The sequence below is a fragment of the Lepisma saccharinum genome, chromosome 5 (assembly GCF_977018435.1).
Source record: "Lepisma saccharinum chromosome 5, izLepSacc3.1, whole genome shotgun sequence".
Taxonomy (NCBI): Eukaryota; Metazoa; Arthropoda; class Insecta; order Zygentoma; family Lepismatidae; genus Lepisma; species Lepisma saccharinum.
In genome coordinates this window covers 25,256,264-25,272,603 of record NC_139233.1, presented here as the reverse complement: position 1 = coordinate 25,272,603, position 16,340 = coordinate 25,256,264, and the positions used below count along the sequence as shown (strand labels likewise).

The window sequence follows — 16,340 nt, the reverse complement described above, 5'->3', positions numbered from 1 at the left end:
CCAAACTATGCAAAATATGTCCATCCATCTCAATACCCATTAAAAGAATGTTTGCAAAAAATGCAATTTATTTTATTTTCCTAAATATCGTTGGATATTGGGCCATCTCTTTTTTCCTTTTAATAATACGCACACTATCACAACATATGGTTTTGTTATAAATTTCTTCTTCGTGTTCCTCTTTCAAAATTTATCTCTCAATATTCGTGTATAAATGTGTATATTAAACGCGTATGTGTGTGTTTGGTTTGAACCAAAAACAGAAAGAGTTCATTCTCTACGTCATCTCCCCAAACTTATACAATTCTAAACTTGTTCGCATGGAAAACAGTATCCTAATGTTCATAATATTATTATTTTCTATTGGGGCATTGATGCATTACTAAATTTTGACAAACATCTGTAATTGTGCTTCTGGAATGACGAAATTTTACTGGTAAAATGATCCTCCTTGATCAACTAATACACACATTATTTTTATTGTGTCCACTGGAAATGCAATGTTCTATCTCCAAATTGCAAAACAAAATTGTGATATTTTGACAGAGCCAATTTAGGACGCAATTGTTTCGTGTGTGGTATCATCTGACACCTACATACAACCAATATTAACATTTTGAGGCATTCCTGGTTGTACAGAATTTGCCAGATAGAAGTATTCTGTCAAAATTTAAATGACATACACGCAAAAATGTCCAATTTAGACGGTTACACGATGCGATATTTTAAAAACAAAACACAGGCGGTTTTGTAAAATTTAAAAAACGTATTTGATGCTATTGCAATTAAGTCATATTAATTTATTTATGTGGTACTCTTAAGGACGTCATAACATTTAGAACAATGAAAAGTAGAAGTTCCCAATTGGAACAGTGGGCTTACCATAGAGGTTAGTTAGTTTCACCTTTTCACTTCAAATAGTTCCTCAGCCCCTGAAGAAGCACTTACCCTCTCATCGTCTTCAAGTCGTCGGCGGGCATCTTCAAGCTGTGTAGCCAGCTGGGACTTCAGGTAGGTGGCGTTCTCAATGTTCACCTTCAGGTCCTGCACCTCCCTGGTGAGTTCAATGTTCTCCTGAAAGCACAAGAGGAATGTGCCGTTATAGTACAATGAATAGCTACCACAATATAACAGACTTGGATTACAGACTTTAAAAAGAATGGTGCCAAGTATTACCACGGGTAATCTTACAAATATCCAGACGTGATGTAACAGAACATTCCTTTTTGATGTTAATGTTTTGGTTTTTTGGCATTTTTGTTACACCAATGAACCCTCAAATGAAACCTTTAACACTTGATTACGTGTCGTGTTACATTAATTGTGGTGGCTACTAAATTGTAACAATTTTTGGTAGCATATTGCATTCAAATTCTGACGTTGAAGTTCCGATGAATTTTTGTGGAGGGGTCAGGTATTTAGAAGTAAAATTAACTGAAATTGAATTTTTGGGGCTATTCACACATAATGTTTCCCTTTTAAAAGACAGTCCCTCAAATCTCAAATTTCTACCAACAATTAAAACAATACATGTGAGTAAGGACCAAACTCTCCATACCAACTATAAACTGAGTCTCTAAAGGGCAGTCAGCAACACAGCAATATAGCTATGCAATGCACTAAAGAATAATTCATTATTATTATTATTATGTCCTTGAGATTCTATTTATTCCTTATTATTTCATATATGAAACCATTAATACACTGAAATGCACAGTTTTCTAGTTATAATTTTTGCCCACTTCAATCAAGAAGAAAGGGGTCAAGGATGGGCAAGGGTGGGCTCTAGCCCTACGTGAAATATTCTTAGCCCGCTCAAATAGCTTGCATGAGAAATTTTCAGAATAATTTTGGGCAAGAATCACAGAGAAATATTCACAGAAAACTAAATACATCCAATCTATTTGCTGCACCAGAATCGTATCGATTGATGGACTAAAGTTTGGTTTGTGTCAAGAGTTAGGTTTACAGTTTGATGCATTTTTGTGTCATTTGCAAAGGTAGCACCAAAGTGCATCATATGTTGCAAGCGAGTCCTGCTATGTCGAACTGCACTTTAATGCATCAATCGATGCGTTTTTCAATACACATCTTTGTCGATGATGCACTTAAACAATTGTTCTGAGCAAAGTACTTTGTGCATGTTTTGTTTCAGCTGAGGCCTTTACTTTTCTGTGTGTAGAGAGGTCGAGACAGGAGGCGTAGATATAAAGAAAGGGAGACAGAAAAATGAAAGTAAGGAATTGAGAAAACATAACACACAGAGAAACAGACAAAGAAGGAAATATTTCTCTCCAAAATAGGAGAGAATGATAAAGATAAAAGAAGGAAAGAGACAAAGAAAAATAGAAGAGAACAGGAAAAAGATAAGTAGAAAGAAAGAAGAATGGAAGTGTAAGTAGAAAAAGAGAAAAAGAAAGAATGAACGGAAAAGTGGAGGAGAAAAAGACGAAAAGGAAGAATAGAGGAAAAAGAGAAGGAAAAATAATGGAAGTATAGAAGGGAAAAGAGAAAAAGAAAGACAATGTAAAATGGAGGAAAGAGAGAAAGAAAAATAATGGAAGTGTAGGAGGAAAAAGAGAAAAGAAAGACAGAAAAGAAAGACAATGCAAAGTGGACGAAAGAGAAATTGAAAGAAAAAAGGGAGAGTGGAGGAAAACCAAGAAAAGGAAAGACAAGTGGAGGAAAAAAAGAGAGAGAGAAATAATGGAAGTGTAGGATGAAATGAAGAGAAAGTAAGATTGGAGGAAAGAGAGAGAGAGAGAGAGAGAGAGAGAGAGAAATGTAGAAAGTAAGAGAAAGGGAGAGGGAAAGAGAAACGAGTCATAGGAGCCCACCTGAAAGTATTTTGTCCATCCTTGAGCCCACCAGAACTCAATTCTCTTGCGACGCCACTGGTTAAGGATAATCCCACTTTTGGAATTTGGTACCCTCGCTTAAACTTACAGTTTGAATTATGAGGAAGAACATAAAATTATCAAATTCCGATGTGGTTTCTGCATTTCCTACTCCAATTTTTGAGCTAGTAACTTATTTCTTACCTTCAGGTAGTACACCCGAATACAAATTAACTGAAATGTATTTCCCCCTATTATCTATCAAAGATGTAAGTTGATTTCTGTACTATAAAATGAACGAGGTCAACTATCTGACTTCACCTCACTCGCGACGCTCAGACTGAAGCAGAACAGTAAAAACTTGTGTGAGGAATTTAATAATTAATTATTCATTTATTGTTTTAAAGTTTTCAATGGTTAACATTAGGGAACGGATTTAAAGATGCAAAATTATGGTCGCGAAAGGGAAAATAGATTCTGAAAATAATTTAAAAAAAGGTGCAAAAAAGTGCTGATAAAAGACCTTTATTCAGGTCTAATCCAGTTGCATTAACACTATTTATTCAACACTGTAACAAATAATATAAGTTATGGTAAACATGGTATAATTTATATTATACCATTTTATAGCTCTCGTTCTGTTCTACATATTTCACAAACAGATCATGGCATTATAAAAGCGCACATTTGTTTTATGTACCGCTAATATCATAACCTATACAAAGTAGATGAGAATTCAGAAAACGCTGAGTTAAAACATACCTGCAAAAAGTTTTCGGAGTTCGCAATTCTATAACAGCGTCCAAGGCCGAAACTAACCACCACTTTCTCTTGCGAATTGGCGCCGCAATCTTTGTCTTTGACAGATAACCAGTTCGCACAGCCTCTGCCAGGCTGCAGCACCCGGAAGCGCTGATAACTCAAAAACCCTTATTTAAACCTTCGCCCATATTTAGACCTTCTCCTCTTCCTTATAAACAAAATCATTCATTTTTAGATTTTTCTTTTGTTTCCTGAAACGTAGGTAAATCCGTATTAACCATTCAAGATGTTGATATTCATGCATATGAATCTCACAAAATAATAATAATACTGCGTAATTATCTCCAAAAACTACACTGTTGCCCGGACTGTTAAAACGGTTTTGTTAAAACTGAATACAAATAAATCATTTTTGATTAGGTTGAATAGTCGAAAGTAACAACCAGGATTTAGTCTTTAAGTTCTTTCTTTCTTTATTATTCTGCTATCATTAATACCGTATTATTGCTCCGTAACAATTTTTTTTCTTTTTATTTCCAAGTTGATTGAATGAACTAGTGGTAGTTTTAAAGCTTAGAACATGTTAGGTATTTTGCTGCAGTCTTTGTATCTTGTCGTCCTTGATTTGCGACAAGAAGTGGGAATGTGCCGCTAGCCGGTTGCCTACAATGGATAATTCTCGTGAATTTCTTCTCTCGGTGACGTCATAGTCAAATTCTTACCTGGGACAGGCGAGTCTTGTGGGATGTGATGTCCACAATGGTTCGGTTGAGCTCCTCGACTTTGATGTTCATTTCGTGGACTGTGATCTCTAGCTTCTCAACCTGCTTGACGCTCACCAACTGCAAGACGAGGCAAACATAAGCAAACAACTGACCATGTAAAGATACACTAAAAGATTAATACTATGAGAAATGTACTATCATTCTTGAATTGTAGATATAAGAATCACTTTTTATAGCATATGAATACACAAAAGAGGGGAAACATAAAAATAGAACTACAGGAGAAACAAAGAATTTTACATAAACCTACAATTTAAAAAGACACGAATTGACAGAAAAGTTAACAAAAACCTACTTGTCGGAAAAAGCAATTTGAAAAATAATGAGAAAATAATATTTACAATATTAAAAATTAAATCAGCCTGTGCTTGCTGCTTTCCTCAACTTAAATTAACAGATTCCCGACGCGATCAAACGTAAACGTATGAGAAACTCTCAAATTATTTCCTCATTCTCTTTCATATCTTGCAAAAAGCATCCAGAGTACGAAAGTCAGGTATGCTATGTAGTATTTCCAATATATGCTGGTTACAAAAGCTGTAATTTTGATTGGTGTCACTGACCAGAAGCTTATATTTCTTACTGAAAGATGGCGGACTGGTAAATAAAGTCTATTAACACGAAATTCAGAAATGATAGAACAGCAATTGTTTAACATTTATTTACATTATGAGAAGTCATTGAATACTTGAATAATTAATAAAATATATTTAGAAAATTCATTAATATTAAAATACATTACAGAGGTATTCTATCCTTGGGCAGGTGAAATATGAAACAATATGCTCAACACAATGTAACATGACAACATTTACAAAAATTTGTGATCCACTCTTACATTTGGGGCTGTTTTTTTCTTTTTATAGTGTTCTTCTTTGTAGTATCAGTTGAGATTATTGAGTACCCTTGAGCAACTCTCGGTTTTCAAGATGACTTGCACCATATCCAAATTAGTTATAATGATCTATGGATTTTAGTTTTAGTCCCCCTTATTAAAAGACAAAAAAAACTCTAATCTAATGTCTGCGTCGACCAATGGCTACAAGAAACTACACCTGCAATCTATACATTGTGGTGTATTTATTCATTATTATTAAAAACAGAAACTTTTCCTTCAAAATTTACATTATCGATAAAAATTATTGGCTACGCCAAAAGATTTTTTTAACATCGGAACTGGATATTGTCAAATAACACCATACCTTTGAGCTATAAAAATAAAGTTATTGTATGTAAGGAAAGAGTGCATCGATGAGAGTAGGTGGCGAATAACACGGAAGTTGTGTTATAAAATAAAAATGTAATGAAAAATCATAATTCACCTAATTGTATATTAAAGTTATAAATTGTCACTGCCACCCATTCTGGCACCATCATTTTAATAATGTTCGCAGTGTTGCAAAGAAGTATGGCAACATCAGGTTATCCCTTTTCATATGTAGAGGGAAGTTTCCCTCACGTGCATTCTAAATTTGACTGATTACTCCATTCTGAATTTACGAGTTGTCGAAAGCTTTTGAAGTGCTAACCGTATTTCTTGACCCTTAATATATACTATTGTAGCACTATCAAAGATAAACAACAAGCCAAACAGGCCAAAACAAGTTGCTGGTGCAAGAGAAGGAAAATGTTAATTTTGTTTTTAAAAATAGGATAATTTTTCCCATGGAACCAGTAGATAATCAAAATATTTTTCAGGATGAAGTTCAACATCTCGTATAAAATTAAAAACTTCATAAACATACTGTACAATAGAAACAAAAATTAAAACCCAGCTGGTAATTAAAGATATATCACAATATTACAATTTATCATATGATGGAGGACGCCATCTTGAATCGAGCAAAGTTGGCCAAGATACTGAGGTTGTACCCGATACTTCATAACTCGTTGCACTGTGTATATACTAGGAATATAACATACAAAAAAAAAGTACGTCAAAATTTAGTCTCGTTCACGTGTGCCGGACTACTAGCAATTTCATTCGTGCGTATCTTATATAGCTGTGTTCGTTTAGTGAATATTTCTTAATGTTGAACATTTTAAAATTGTCTCTTTTCAGCGTCTTTTTTTTTAGGTCAGTGTTTTTTAATTATTGAAAGTTTTGCTTCAGAGGGCTAGGTAGTACTGAAAATTGTTTTCTTCTTGTATATAATTCCGTGTTTAATTGAATATTTACTAGTTCAATTCATATTTCGTATTCAATATAGAATTCAAATTCTCTTGTAGTACCGACCGGATACAAACACTTATAAATAGGATATACTCTTTTTAGCTAAAAGCTTTAAAAAAAGTTTAACGTAACTTCTATGCCTATCCTGAACCAGAATTATCTATAAAACCAGAAAATGGCTTTAGTAAGTGGACTTATTCTTTGGGAAGGAAAAGGCGAAAAGCCGGAAACATATATTAACAAGGAATTAAGATTTGAACAAGTGTTCTCGGGTTACCAGCCAGGTTAAATGGCTGGTAACTCGAAAACACTTGTTCGAATCACGTCGCTACAATTTCTAAGGAATTAAGATAATTAATCACTTACTCGTTCCTTGTTAGCTGACTCCAGCTGTGACAAAAGCTCATAGACTTCCTGTTGGAACTTAGCCTTTTCTTTCTCAGTTCTGGAAACACAAAATAAGACACGCATTTACTAAGGACACTTACGAATAGTAATTTATAATAATACAAAGCCAACTACTTGTAATTTTGTAAAAATGTATATTATACCCTATTATGAATGGGTGTGTGGATGCTGAAGCTCCATCAGCCTCTTACTTGAACACGCCCTTGTATTGAAACATGTACAATTTACAATTAATGAAAATTAGCATGTGCATGCTACATAGGTCTCTCCGATGGTGTAGTGCAGGGTTTCCCAAACTTTTTCATTTCACGTTGCTCTTGGTGTTTCAAGATCTTTATACGAAGCCAAAGTCAGAATTTAGGCCTATCTAACACTTGCATTGTAATGCTCAATTAGTATGGTTAGGTTGCTTGGCTTAGGTTAAAAATAAACACATATTTCTAATTGCGTGTAAAAAGTACTAAAGCACATATTTGGATTGATGCGATGGTCAGATTCTAAAATCATGCTGAGACTAAGAAGTAAGTGTCATTTCAGTGAAAATATTGGAACATTTCGCGGCACCTTTCAAGCGGAATCCCAGGGCGCCGCGGCGCACATATTGAGAATCACTGGTATAGTGAAAACGCTGTTGCTTTTTAATCAAGTGGTCCGGGTTCGATCTTCGGTGGAAACATATTACACAGTGTTTAAGATCCCACTTTAAACTGTAGGTTCAATCCCGATTAGCCTCTCTTAGCATAAAATGGACTTAAAACTAACTTTACCCACACGATAGTATGTATGTACAGTGGGATCCATGAGTATTACCGTGCAAATTGTCCATCACCATGTTCGTGCACTTTATTTAACCCAATGAGAGCTTCAAGAATTAAAGGAAAACTCAAAACAAGCTACTGACAACTTCAGCACCAGCATACATAAAAATTCATCGCTTAAAAATATATACATAGGATGCAAGAGAAAAATTAATGAAAATAGTCATGGACAATTTGCACGGCAATACTCATGGATCCCACTGTACAGTAACTCTGCTTGTACATAAATGCACATCAATGGTTTAATCAGAAAAAAATATTGGTTATACATTACGGTGGCTCATCTACAAATAGATCTGATTTTCGCGCGTAGTCAAACATTTGTATTATCTTTATTTGACTAAGAAGGAAAGTTAATCCACGACAGTATCTCATTTTGAGGTCCAATACGCTATTACAGTGAGCATCAGCCCTTGAACTTTTTATTGAAATCTTGACTTTCGACACAAAAGAAGTGAGGAAAACGATCACTTTAAGCTTGAAACAGTTGCCAGTCGACCTTTGTTTTATAATCTGTGTTCTCGTTCTTAGAACACACACGTGCTTCGGAAATGTTTATGGAGCAATTTTGAGGTTATGTTACGTTGTGCTTTAAGTGGATTTTTTATTCTTCCTTTCCCCCTTCTTTCGCTCCCTGAGGTTTCTTCTTGCAACTCGAAAATAGTTGTGCGCCGGTTATTTTTATACAGCGCCTTTTGCCAGCCGGAGACTCGGGAGTCAGTGTCGGCAGCTCGTGCCTTATTTGTTCACGAGCCGATTCCGAAATGTCACAGAGAAGCGAGAATATAAACTGTCTCCCTCAAGAAATGTGCAACTAGGCGTTTACATTTTTCTTTCTTTTCAAAATTATCTCTGACAGGTAAGTTCGTACGTGTTGCAATATGTAACAAGAGTGTTTTCCGTCGTGTTCTTCTTGTACAGTGGAATGCATAAGTATTACCAAGCAAATAGTCCACCACCATGTTTATCCTCTTTGTTTTGTGCAATGATACATTCTGGAATTAAAACAAAACGCCAAACAAGCTGCTGATAACCTTCGCAGCATACGTAATACTGTAGTGTTAATAACGCATGGGTGTTCCTTGTGAGTGTGTCTTCATCACATATCATCACGCATCCTCATCTTCGCGACTAGCCAGAAGTGGCATAGAAGCGACGTAAAATAACTGAATTCAATCAGTATATATTAAGCAAATGCTTACAGCAATATTATGTGCCCCCCAAAAAAAATCTAGATTCGCCTGTGATTGTGCAGTGAGTATAACGGTGCAAGTTGTCCATCACTATGTTTGTGCACTTTATTTGACCCAATAAGAGTTTCAAGAATTAAAAGAAAACTCAAAACAAACTGTTGACAACATCTGCACCAGCATCCATCGCTTAAAAACAGTCATGGATATAATAGTCATGGACAATTTGCACGGTAATACTAAAGAATCGCACTGTTCCAATAATTCGTCAACTGTAATTGAGAATTCTGAAGATCGCATTAGCAAACTGCTTATTGTTTCTTTCTAAAAGTCCTCAGCAATGTTAATTGAAATCTTGCAAGAATTCATTGTTAACTGTGAGCTGTTAACAATAAGAGCATGATTTGTTTCAAGTGCTTCGACGGTATGTGAAACTCATACTTTGCCAATTCATCTCTTTGTTTAATGGATCTGACCCAAGCTTTCACATTGTAAGCCAACATTCACTGCCAACAAATTGCACCAGATGGAACCTCTGACTCTTCATTTGGCTAAGATATGGTGAGGAATCCAACCACATGGCAACTAGAGCCCTCTATCTGAAGATCTGAACACTTGCAGGAATAATATCTCAAGGTGGATGAGAGTGCTTCCGCCATTTTTGACAAGCACTCGTGATTAATTATCGCTACGTAGTCAGCTCTAGATTTAGATATAGCATGGATGCCCGGGGTTTTAGGATTAATCACAAGAAGCATATGCATTTTTCTGTTCCTCCAGGGGCTACGTGTGAGAAGAACTTAGCAGGTGCCTACAAATCAGTGTTGCCAAATCAGATTATTAAAAGGGAGCTGAATCATACATAAATTGAAGCTAAGATCGTTTTGAAGCAGCTAAATTGACAGTTGATACGGTGCATTTAAATTATGCAATGTCTTTACACTTAAATACACTTGGAGATGAAAATAGTTTCTTTAGCTATTATCTTGCTCAGTATGTAAGTAGTAATTTCATTTGTTCATTTCTATGTTCGTCTATCTGCATTTAATCTAGCAGAAATTTGAAATATAAAGTATGAACTGCACGAATTGTAGCCTGGTCAGTGTTCTTGTGGTATTGTATTATATTTGTGTTATCACTTTTTTAACTCTTGACAAATCGCGGTGATGAGGATGAATATATCCGTGCCCAGGCCAGAGCTCGAACACTTCAAAGGCGAGATCGAAAATCGTCAACTAAACGTTCGACCAGTGGTCAGTGTTTAGGGAACCAATACTAATATTAATACAGTATGTAACATTCTTATTCGTACACACGGATTTTCAAAGAAAATGCTTTAATATCTGAAAGGAAATACACTCTTTTAAAATTGTTTCTTTACAATTCAATAACTAATATCATTAGGAACATAAAATCTTACCCAAATTCTGTATAACCAATGACAATAATAAATTAAATGAAACTGAAAGAGAAACATGCCATTTTTTGTACAACTTTTCTATTCGTACACTTATAAATATAAAAGAAAAAAGTATATTCAGAGCAAATTGACTGACAGTTCTAATACTTTGATGCGTATCTTTTGACTTTAATTACTGCTTGACACCTGTTCTTCATAGAATTAACCAGTTTCCGACATGTTTCAGAGCTTATTTTATTCCACTCGGCTTGCACAACAGTTTTCAACTCTTGTTTGGACTTGACGCCTGCTTTATGGGCTCGCCTCTTCAAAATTGCCCATAAATGCTCAATGGGATTTAAGTCTGGACTTTGAGTTGGTGTTTGTAGTAGTTTGGTCACATTCCATATTAGCCAATTCATGTTAACTCGTGCCTTTTGCTTACTGTCATTGTCTTGTTGGAATCTGTAGGTAGGCGGCACTTCCATTTTTTGGGCACTCTGCTTTACATTGTTCTTCAATATGTCCAAATAGACATATGCATCCATGATACCATCAATAAACTGGATGGTACCAACACCTTTGGACGACATACAGCCCCAAATCATTAATGACCCACCACCGTGTTTAACTGTTGGAACTGTGTTAATGTAATCATTGTCTTTATTTGATTTTCTCCAGACCCTATTTATCCCATCTGACCCGTATATATTAATCTTGGACTCGTCTGACCATATGACACTACCCCAAAATTTCTGGTCCTTGTTGATGTGCTCTTTCGCGAATGAAAGTCTATTCATGCGATTCACCTTATTTACATACGGCCTCTTTCGTGATATTCTGCCATGATATCCATGCTTCCACAAGGCACGTCGGACAGTTTGATCGGACATCATCTTGCCAGCAACATTTTCTACTAACGGTCGTAACTGAAGAACACTTAGTCGGGGGTTTTCTCGTACTCTTTTTAAAATAAAGCCTTCATCACGTTTATTCAACCGTCTCTCTTTTGGTTTTCTCGGCACATTCTGTGTTGAACCTTCCTCTCTAAATTTGTTTACTATGTATTGAACTGTGGAGTGTGATTTATTTACTGTTTGTCCAATTTTTCTTAACGAATAACCTCTAAGAGTCAAATTTATAATAACAATCTTCAGATCGGAACTAAGTTCTTTCACCTTGCCCATTTCGAACACGCTGATAGATAGAAGATAGGCCTACAACAATACCTATGCCAGCATTCCGCTTGACGGGGAGCGCGCCTGCATGTTCAAACTTGTTACGAAGTTGCAAACTGCACGAAATCGCCCGAATAGCGGTGGCACTGTATGCGAGGAAGATTGAAACTCTTGCCTGTACGAATAACAATGTTGCATGAAACAGCGTGTTTTTCTCTTTTCACACAAATTATATGCTCTGTTTATGCACTTTGAACATACATTTTTATTGACATTTGTTGGTGAAACCTTTATTAACATTAATTTCCAGGTGCATATGAAAATGATTATATTTACTACAAAATGAGAAGAAAAGCTGCAAATGAGTCAAGTATTAGCGCTTACAAATTTATTGTTATTGTCAGGATTCAAAGAATCATATCCAAAAATATTCTTGATTCTTCAATACGTAAAACTATTCTTTCTGTAAGAGCCACATCAACTTCATACTTATCACCTGAATCAGTTATTGTAATCGATTTTATTTTGATGTGGTATGCAAAGTACCAATAATAAATAGTAGATATCTTCTGAGGTGTTTTAAATATCGGTAACGGTCAAAATCGAAAAACACATGTTTAGTACTATGAAGAGATATACTATAGTTAAGAAACAAACATATTTTCTGCATTGATTAATAAAATTGTTATAAAATATTTCTTCTTGGCACTCTCTTGTATTTAAAGAATAATTTGCTACGTTCACAATATTCTTCAATGAGAATACTATTTTATTAATAATTAGGAGTACCACATTTCTCCTTTGCCAATACAAAACACACACTGACCAGGAGTTTAAAAATTCACCTTCCTATACACTAGCACACAACAGTTATATACGTAGTTTGTATTTCCAGTACACATTATGTTACATATTTCATTAAATGACATCTGGCAACGCTAATAACGATTCTCTGTATGCTGTAAGAATTATGTTCACTAAACTGCATAATGTGTATATTTATATACTAAATATTTCAGGGAAATTAGATAATATGTCAATACAATGCAATCTTGCATCTGCCCTGTACGTTTTTTACAAGAAAGCTGAAATATTACTTTATTTCAAAATACAATGAAAATTAAAATAAATAAAAATTGCTACTGAACCGAATTCTCTACAAAACAAGCTACTTTTAGCTGGTGACTCCATCTATGGTTTGAAAAATGAAACTAAAGAGTCAAGTTGTGCCATTTTCTGCACGTACGGTGTTTATTTTTAGATATCAAAGAATTAGAACTCTGGCTGTAATTTTCACGATCGGAGCATTAACACCAGCTCACAATCGCCCAACAAAAAGTATGGCCAGATCATAATCCTTTTAAATCTTGCTTGATACCTCGTTGTTGGAAATTGGCAAGCTCCGCTTCTCGTAGAGGAACTGGGGTCTTCTGAATATAGTGTCGAGCCAAGGGGATCCGGGTTAGCAAAACAAACTGGAAATATTAGGCTCAAGTTTGCTCCGTGAAGAATTCTCAGTTATGTTTTCTTTTCTTTCTCTTGGCTCCGAACTCACCTGAGCATATCCGAAATAGAATGTTAGCATCGTCTGAAGGAGAAAGGTGAACGAAATTGTTCAGAACTTCACAGACTGGCTGACGTCATTATAAATTTCACGTAAGATAGGTTTGTAGCTTTGGAAGTAGAAGTTAAAGGATAGGTTAGCTTGTGACGTCACAATCTGTACTGCAAGGAGTGGCACTTGATTTGACTGGGCAGTTAGGCTGAGTCAACAAAAAGGCGTGTCGAGAGAGGCGAGGGTAGAACCCCCCCCCCCCTCTCTCCCGAAATATGTTTGAAATAATAATACAGGAAGCATGAACAATTAGTTAGTTACAGCTAGTTTTAACGAATACCTATAGTGCCTCGTATTTCAAACGAGCGTAAATTAACATAACTAAGTCCGCTTTATGGACAGGCAAGCTAATCGGGCTGTTGAAATTTATGCAATTCTTGTCAAGGATTTTGTACATAATATGTTGGTTTATTAGGTTATGCTTGAACTCTGGTGCGACTAACGGAATTAGTATCAACTATATACCGGGTGGTCCAAAAGTCCCGGAACGGTCACATATCGTGAGAAATACACAATAATCGGTAAAAAATATGTGTTTAATAAGTAAAAGAAAGCTATTCAATGATATCACACTTGATTCCCCACCCCCACCCCCTGCACGTCAAAACCTTTCAATAGAGTATATGGAAGGGTCTTGACGTGCAGATTAAAAATCTCCATATCTCCGTTCCTAATTGAGCTAGGAGGATGGTTGATAGCTCGTTGGACTCGGAATGAAGTCCTCTTTCCGATTCTACAATACAAAATGGGTGGGGTGGGGAATCAAGTGTGATATCATTGAATAGCTTTCTTTCACTTATTATTAACGATTTTTTTTGTTTTCCGATTCGATGTGTATTTCTCACGATATGTGACCGTTCCGGGACTTTTAGACCACTCGGTATGTTATTTAAACGCAGTTTTAAGTAGAAAACCTAACGTAACGTTTTCACTAGTAGAAACTAGATTTCACTCTTAGCATTCATTAGCACTAATTGTAACTATGAAAGCTGGTTTCATCTACAGGCATTTGCAAAAACTACGTAGTTTTCACTACTAATAACTAGCCTTAACAAAAAAATAACATTCTAAGATCAACACACTACACGCGCTGTTCATGACAAAGACAAAGGACAAAAACAGGAGGTTATATTATCTTCTCTATACCCTGTCCCAGATAACTTTGGAGCATGGCCGCGCATAGCGTCAGAGAAGGGGAGGAAATCGAGTATGCAGAGCGAAGAAGTACACTCTGCTCAAAGCTTGGTAATTGTAGTCGACCCCCCGCCGCCCTTTCACGCAATCCAGTTCCCTCTCGCGTGTTCACTGGTCGAGCCGTCTCGCGTCACCACTTGTGCAAAGACATGTTTTCGTTCGCCTGCTCCAGAAATAACTGGGACAGGGTATAGATGTAAAGATGTGCGTTTTGTCAAGGTCCTGAAATTTTGTATCTAACTTGTACATTTATTTTTTATAGGACATAATAAGTCAATATGTTAATTAAAAACATAATTCCAACCAATCAAACTGGTTAAAAAAAAAATTAAAAGATATATCCGACCTTTATCATCCCCTACTCTGTACATAATAGCCCCACCAAAACCTTCAAATCAGAAACTCGGTCCTGGGTTGTAGTGAGAATAGAAAGTTAGTTACCTGGCCTTGGCCTTAGCCAGTTGTTCGATTTGTTCCTGGAAGTCGATGACAATCTCCTGGTGCTTCTTCCGCAAGAGGTGGGCGGTCTCCTCAGACTCCAGGTGGACGTCCTCGAGGAGTTTTCGCAACTTTGAAAGCTCTGCATCGCGCTTCTTGTTAATTTCGAACTGGAAAGAAACATCATATTCTAATAGGAAAGCTCTAAAATGGCCAATTTAATGTGGAAATTCAATGACTACAAATATCTCTTGAGTTTGTTAACATTTTTCATTCAATCTCGTATACAAAAACGACAAGAATGGAACAAGACCAATATACTGGTTGAAAATTTCAGATGGGCATAATTTTCTCTCCTGGTGTCCAATGAATGCATTCTTAGTACCAATATCACACAATAAGCATACACACACACACACACACACACATACATACATACTTTAGGGTGGCATAGTTGTCCTTTACCAATACAGGACATACACTGCACGGGAGTGTACAAAGCAGTTTTTACACAAAAATATATAAGTGATATATTCTAATAAACATTGTATTATATATTATTTTAATGTAATATATAATGTAAATTCAATTGATATAAAAATATTTCGTAGAATACAGGACGCCTTTTAAGAAGGACGTCTGCCAGCCTTAATATAGGTATATAACAAAATGTTAAGCTAACCCCTTACACTTTACGAGGGTCACTATTTATATTTTGAGCCTTGGCAACACTGATTGAAGTTAGGCGCGATTTGACGTTTGCACGGAATCGTCTGGCATTATTGACCATAACATACTTCAAATGTTTTGTCAATAGCTTCATTTGTGTTGTTTATGTTGCCTTGGAGATTGCGCGACAACAATAAAAAGGAATTAACTCGTGAACATTTTCGTGCGATGATTTTTTACGATTTTCGACGTGGATTATCAAGACAAAAGTGCATCGATCAACTTACTTCCACATTTGGCGATGAAGTCCAATCCTTTGCCACTGTGAAACGCTGGTATAATGAATTTAATCGTGGCCACCATTCGCTCACCGACGAGATTCGCGAAGGTCGTCCAAAATCAGTTGTTGTTCAAGAAAACATTGATGCTGTGCAAAACCTAATACTGCAAGATCGTCATGTGACATAGTGTGAGATTGAGGCAACCATAGGCATTAATTCCACCAGCATATATAAAATATTACATGATCGTTTAGCTGTGAGAAAGGTATGTTCTCGTTGGATCCCACACAATTTGACAAAAACTCAAAAAGACGCTCGCGTCAATTGGTGCAAACAAATGCTCAATAAATACAATCGTGGTGCTTCAAAAGACGTATATAAGATTGTAACAGGTGACGAATCATGGATATATGCATATGAGCCGGAACGTAAACAGCAGTCGACTGTATGGGTGTTTCAAGATGAACCCAATCCAACAAAAGTTGTTCGCGCTCGAAGCACATCGAAACAAATGGTCCCCTGTTTTTTCGGGAAAACTGGTCATGTGGCAACTGTGCCTTTAGAGGAACGTAGAACGGTCAACTCTAAATGGT

General features: G+C 36.1%; 1 protein-coding gene across 1 annotated transcript in view; it reads right to left on the bottom strand.

The window, feature by feature from the left end:
- Prm (Paramyosin) overlaps nt 1–16,340 on the bottom strand; it is a 72,776-nt gene that overhangs the window by 31,892 nt on the left and 24,544 nt on the right. Inside the window, exons 4-7 of the mRNA XM_083122320.1 lie at nt 14,801–14,967; nt 6,924–7,002; nt 4,322–4,441; nt 949–1,074 (exon numbers count right to left, since the gene is read on the bottom strand). Of these exons, the coding sequence (XP_082978446.1) occupies nt 949–1,074; nt 4,322–4,441; nt 6,924–7,002; nt 14,801–14,967 (492 nt within the window). The remainder of the gene's footprint in view (nt 1–948; nt 1,075–4,321; nt 4,442–6,923; nt 7,003–14,800; nt 14,968–16,340) is intronic.